The sequence below is a fragment of the Camellia sinensis genome, chromosome 12 (genome assembly GCF_055761805.1).
Source record: "Camellia sinensis isolate YWXY chromosome 12, ASM5576180v1, whole genome shotgun sequence".
NCBI classification, from domain to species: Eukaryota; Viridiplantae; Streptophyta; class Magnoliopsida; order Ericales; family Theaceae; genus Camellia; species Camellia sinensis.
The window spans coordinates 81,495,494-81,501,594 of record NC_138972.1 but is presented as its reverse complement, the minus strand read 5'-3'; the positions used below and the strand labels follow the sequence as shown (position 1 = coordinate 81,501,594).

The following is a 6,101-nucleotide window of genomic DNA, read 5'->3' as shown; positions in this document are numbered from 1 at the left end:
TTCCAATAGTTTTTAACATTTTTGTTAACTTTAAAATGATTATAGGATACAATCATACAATTAAGCAGAAAGCTACCCTCTTATACAGAATATACTTTGGTAGGCAACATCATCCTCTCCCAATATTCTGTAGGGTTTAGGGTTTGGTTAGAAACAAGTAATAAGATATTGGGTAGAATAATCCTATGCCTGCCTCCAATCATAGGGAATAATTTCATAACTAGGAGAATGGAACAGAAAACAAAAAAGAAAGGAATATCCTCAACTTGCACTTCCAGGGGTGGGTTGGATTGGAACTGAATACAAAAACCATATACATCACCATAAAAAATAAAAATAAAATAAAATAAAATTAATTATAGGTGATCATTGTGGAATAGAATTTTGAAGGAATCAAACTGGTCAACTATGGTTAAAAACTCCCTGAAAACAGAGTAGAGAATATTCTCATTACCTCAAAACACCAAATTTGAACAAGTCATTTACACATTCAAACAATCTAAATGAAAATAACAATTCCAAAAATGCAAAGCATATATAGGCCTATCAGATTCTACTCCCAAGAGGTTTTGGGCAGTAAGTAATGAATTAGAATCTTACGGGCGGTCAATAGGGTCACAAGCCTCACGCCATTAATCCTAAGCCACCGGCTCCTGACTACGATGTTCTCAATGAAACTAGGGTTTATGACTCAGCCAAGGCGTGCCTGTGAATCGCCGCGCACGTGTACAGACTCATCTAAGCCTCTCCTCTATGGCTCCCCCAACAGATAGAGGGCCTGTTTGGTACAGCTTTCAAGATAAGCTACAAGCACCTCTCTTCCAGACTCTCAATCATTAATTTTTTTCAATTTATTTAAGTTATTATGAGCAGAAGCCACACTACGCAATGATACAGATTTTTAAAATAAAAAAGTTAAAACAGCTCCATAAGCGGGTACCACATAGCCCTAGAGGGTCCGATAGTCACCCCTTTTATCTCACATAAAAATAAAAATAAAAATAATGAAGAAACAGAAAGATAAAGAGTCTCATGTACAGAGTATCACTTTTCCAGTAAGGGTGGACAAAAATGAAAGGGGGAATGAGAGATGTCACACAAAGATCAAATGGACAGATACCAACACAGGTTACAGAGTAGTGGAAAACGAAAACACAACCCCTTCTCTCACAAACCATTCAAAAAAAACCTGAAATGGACTCCCCTATTTTAGCCCATTCACCCCTTACCAGCGACAAGGGGAAAAAAAAAAACATGTTAGATAAACTCAAATCCTAGAATTTACAGCAAGTCTCTACGTGACAACCTCTGTTATTGCAACTTCAGCCTACTTTTGGCATCACCAGTGAGTTGGGTATTTATTGGACTGACCTTTTAGTCGGAAATGTCATCCGTTTTAGATAACGAAAGCATAATCGTGGTTGCTTCTATAGCTGAAATCTCTGCTGGTGGTGATTGTACCTGGGTGGTGTAATGAAACTCGATCTGTAAACGGTGATGAAGTGGCGTTGAAGCGAGCAAACCTTTCTTAATATCCGCCTGCAATTCCCTTATTGGGATTGCAGCCAAAAAGCTCTTTATGTACTCCTTGCATGAATCTTTCCCTCGGCACATAACCTCCTCTTGCTCTGCATTAGTCTTCATAGAGTCGTCAGATTTGGCTATGACTAGCCCTTCCACCGAACCCTCATTAAGGTTAATCTGCTGACCCAGCTCGTTCTTAGGTTCCATTGGAGCTGCCTGTTTTTCTTCTGACAATTGCATTGAACTCGGCAGTTTGTAAATTGTTGTATTCCTGTCAAATTTCAAGATGTATGCCTGGTTACAGCCCTCATAGAGCCTCTCTCCCAGCGTGTCAATGACATAGTAAGCTTCTGGTTCGACCTTGAGGACGAAAAAATGGTCATTCCAACTGACTATGTAAACTTGGGGATCGCTATTTCCGGGACATTCGGACCCTGCACGGCTAATCTCATCCCATATGTTGTCGAAAGACATAGCACCATGCAAAAAATCAAATCTCCCCTCCTCCATACCATCTGGGTGGAAAAAACCAATAAAGGACTTCCCTGGAGCTACAGAAAGTGGACGTATTTTGGCTTGGAGGACTGTATCCAGATCAAAGTGCTTGTCGGGAAATCGTACCCTATAGGCCTCGTTCTCACAAAGGTTTCTCCATTCTAATGAGCCTTCTCTGATCAGACTGTCAAACTGAGACTTGATGGGCATGAGTTCCCGGTTATTTTGAAACCAATCTGCAATGACAGCAACAAGGGCTGTACAAGCACTCTCACCCGCAGCCCTTTCACTCCGCTGATCAATGGAAGCAAAGAAGACCTGAGTTTCAAGCTTCATGTGTCCATCACGACTTGTTACTTCTTTCTGTTCCCAGCTTCCAATGGCAAAATTGTCATCCCCAAACTCAGACACTGATGATCGATACACACTCGAGTCTTCATCAGTCTTATGCCGCTGGCAAAGAGGAAACCATTATTTGTATGAGCACTCTATGTAGTTTTGTTTGATAAAAAATAGGATACAAACTAGATTTTTTTAATATATTCTCAGAGAACATTTCATGAAATCAAATCAATCAAATCAAGGGAGAGGCAACTTTATCATCGAATCAAATCAAGGATGAACCAAATCCTTCGCCAAATTTCCTAGAGTCATATTTTTACTCAAGTCTAATGATTTAAAAATAAATAAATAAATAAATAAAGGATTGAAGATGGTTTTCTTTCATAAAAAATGGTAAAAAAAATGTTCAGGATAAGCTGAGATTAAAAAAATATATATATGATGAAAAATACGGAGTAAGAATTGGAGTGGTCCATATCACAAAAAAGCATTTAACAAAAATTCCAGTCAAATTTGATGGAAAAAAGAAGTAAGGATTAGAGATGGCCTAAGGTTATCCCTTTGTAATTAAATTTGTAATGTGACAATCCACAACTTGAGATGAAAGTGATTTCACACCAAGAACACAATTCGAACAAATATTTACCAGAACTACATGCTTGAATTAAGGAGGGGGAAAAATAGTCAACAGTTCTTACCTCAAGACTAAGAGATTCATCAGAGCTTAGCTGCCGACGGTCAAAGTCAATGTCATCCCCACCTTCTTCTCCATAAGCCTTCTTTAGTAGTGGCTCCCCTTTGGCCTTCGGAGATCTGAAGCTAAGCTTCCTCTTCCTCCAAGGCAAGATACTACGCTTTGAGGTCTGAAATAAGGATGGCTCAGAGATAGAGGCAGTCGAATCCTCCATCCGTGAACAACCCACATCAGATTTGCGGTTGCTGTAGTAAATCCAATCTTCATCCTCATTGTTGATCTTCGTATTTGAGTAAAGTGATCCGCCGGCACAGTTTGCGTAAGCCAATGTGCCATAACTAAATGATTTTCTAACACTAGGATCCTCTTTTCCCTCTTCTGATTCTCCCTCCTCAAACTCATCAACTGAGTCCGAGTCAAAAGTGTAGGTGTAATCACCGTCTTCGCTCCTGGCAGAGCATCTTCCCTCGCTACCCTCTTCCTCACGGCAAGCCTTTTTTGCTCTTCTGGTTGAGACATACTCCGTAAAAAATTTCACCTTTCGCAGACCGGCCTTTAGTGCAGAAAACTCGTCTTTGTCTGTTGATAGAGGATCTGCTGACTGGGGATGGGGATGGGGATGGGGATGGGGATGGGGAGGGGGAGGGGGAGGGGGAGGTGATGTGGCAGGAACGATTGATCTCTGAACTGACTCGGCAGATTCTTGACCGGTCCTTAGCTCCAATAAACTGAGTGTTATCTGCAATAGAAAAAATACGACTCAAGGAAAGAACTTGGTTTTCATCATAAAAAAATAAATGCAATATAATCAAATGAAAATTCCAAGTTCCAAGTTCCAAGTTCCAAGTTCCAACTAAAAACAACAGTATTTTGCAAATGGCACATACACAAAGTGAAGGATGAGGCTCGGCTGCACTGCCTGAGATGAGAGGGATGTTAAGATCGAAGTCTTTTTCCTCAGCTTTCGAAGCAAATTCAGCAAGGTTTAACAATGCTGTTCCGACAACTGGCACCTTGATTTTTGACCCTAGATTCAAGCCCTAGATCAAACAAAATGTTTCTGAGTTTGCTTGAACAAGTCAACTGATAATTCTCAAAACAAGAAATACAGTATATACACCCACACAGACCCAACTTTTTTTCCCCTGATAAATACACAAATAAGCATGCATATTAATATGGTAATTCCATTATAATTACAAAAATCTCAAAGTTATGTTCGATAAACACATGTTCTAGATGGAAAACCACTCCAAAATTTTACAGGGAACCATCGGATAGTAATAAGGTTGCGACAGGACAAATGCCTATTTGTATTGAAAAACACCGATATCTACTATATAAGACAGAAACATACTGAAGTAATCACTCCCAATTAGTTTCCAGGAATAATGCTAAGGTTTAAAATCACAGAATCACAAGCCCCAAACTGGAAACTACATCATCAAATTTCCAACCACAGACAACTCAATATCACCTAAAAATCCAAAAAATGGTAGCTTTACAACCCTCTCCCCATAGATCGGTCTAATATCACAAATCATTCATTGAAATCCCAAAAATAGTAAACCAATAACCTCCAAATCAATCCTTAGCTTACAATTCAGCAAGTAAATATTGACAATTTACTCAGTCCAATAAACAACTTCACAGAAATCAGTAGATAACACACCAAAATATCCATTTCACACATAGGCCAAAAACAAAAAATTACCTTACTATTTCTTGACAAAAATTCTTGATAAAAATGGTACATTTCATCAAACCAAAAGGAAAATATTCCCGGAAATCTTTCACATACAACTCTCTCTGTCTCTCTATGTATGTGTGTGTACATATATTTTAAGTGTAGACAAACATATTTCTTGATCACATCACATTCAACCATAAACCACCCAGAAACATAGAACTTCCATGAAATACTCACAAAGATTCAGTAATTCCCCCAAAAAGTATCTAGTCCAAGACCCCAAAATACGAAAAGAAAAAAAAAATTCAACCCAAAAAAATTCAAAATAAGAGGAAAAAAAAACCCAAAATTTGCACATAAAAAAAAAACCCCCCCAAGACCAAGAAAGAAAGAAAAAAAAAAAGAGTCGAAGTGAGAGAGAGAGAGGGCTGACATTGAAGACAGTGAAGGCGATCTCCCAAGGATGGAAAACATTGTCCTTGTAGCCAGACAAAGCACAGGCGCTCTGAAACTCCTCATCCCACTCTACGACACCGTTTTCAGAAACCCCAGCCTCCTTGGTGAAATTCCTCTTCACCGTTCTCCTGAACGAGCTCAGCGCGATCTTCGGCCCCTTCCACCTGATCTCCACCGTCAATCCCCCGCCCTTTTCTGCCTCCGCACCCACCTGATTGTACCCCTCCAGCCTCCTCACCACCAGACTCACCTCGTACTTCTTCGACAGCAGAGGCGGCCAAGGCCGCCATCTCATCATCTTCACCACCATTTCTAGAGAGTGCAACCCCCTCTGTGTTTCTTTGGGTTTTAGAGAGAGAAAGCGAAGATCTGCAGAAAAAACCAAAAATGAAAAGTGGGTATTGTTCGGATCTTCGAGAAAACAAAAGGGTTGCGGAGAAATTTTCAATGGGGGGTGTTGTTGTTACAGATGCAAACACAAAACAATAAATTGAGGATTTGGTTCCGAGATAAACGCTCGATATCGGAGAGAGAGAGAGAGAGAGAGAGAGACAGAGAGAGGTGGATGTGCGTGTGGGGGCAGGCAATGGGATGCTGCTACGAAGTATTTGGAGAGAGAGAGAGAGATGAACTAAGGTTAAGGAGACCCAAAGTGTGGTTAAATGGAAGTATATGGGTATGCATGTAATGTATATGTATGTGGAAGAATTCTATTATCACATTCCTATAGGATATTACGTTTTTTTTTTTTTTTTTATAGTTATGATTAATTTTTTTAATTATGATATTATTTTAAAATTTTAATTATAAATTTTTATTTTTTAATTATAATTTAAAAAATATAAAATTATATCATTTTTTTTTAATAATTAAAACGTGCATGCACACACTAAACCATAT

At 39.1% G+C, this 6,101-nt stretch overlaps 1 protein-coding gene across 3 annotated transcripts; it reads right to left on the bottom strand.

Annotated features, from left to right (window-relative positions):
- Positions 1–1,072: 1,072 nt before the first annotated feature.
- Positions 1,073–5,863, bottom strand: LOC114316952 (structural maintenance of chromosomes flexible hinge domain protein). 3 transcript variants are annotated; one of them, XM_082899054.1, is made up of 5 exons: positions 5,179–5,863; positions 3,943–4,095; positions 3,706–3,794; positions 3,060–3,675; positions 1,073–2,472 (listed from the first exon to the last, which is right to left on the bottom strand). In XM_082899054.1, the coding sequence occupies exons 1-5, from the start codon at positions 5,509–5,511 to the stop codon at positions 1,375–1,377; spliced, it is 2,289 nt and encodes a 762-aa protein (XP_082755180.1). In that variant the 5' UTR covers positions 5,512–5,863; the 3' UTR covers positions 1,073–1,374. The 3 variants fall into 3 exon arrangements, with proteins under 3 accessions (XP_082755180.1, XP_028119458.2, XP_082755179.1); XM_028263657.2 differs by having other exon boundaries at positions 3,060–3,669; XM_082899053.1 differs by having other exon boundaries at positions 3,060–3,794.
- Positions 5,864–6,101: the final 238 nt, after the last annotated feature.

Excerpts from the sequence above, each read along its gene's own strand:
- LOC114316952 (XM_082899053.1), bottom strand. The coding sequence starts at position 5,511 with ATGGTGGTGAAGATGATGAGATGGCGGCCTTGGCCGCCTCTGCTGTCG. Across the intron at positions 4,096-5,178 it reads TCGCCTTCACTGTCTTCAAT|GGCTTGAATCTAGGGTCAAA; the intron begins GTCAGCCCTCTC and ends TGTTTGATCTAG. Across the intron at positions 3,795-3,942 it reads AGCCTCATCCTTCACTTTGT|ATAACACTCAGTTTATTGGA; the intron begins GTATGTGCCATT and ends TTTCTATTGCAG.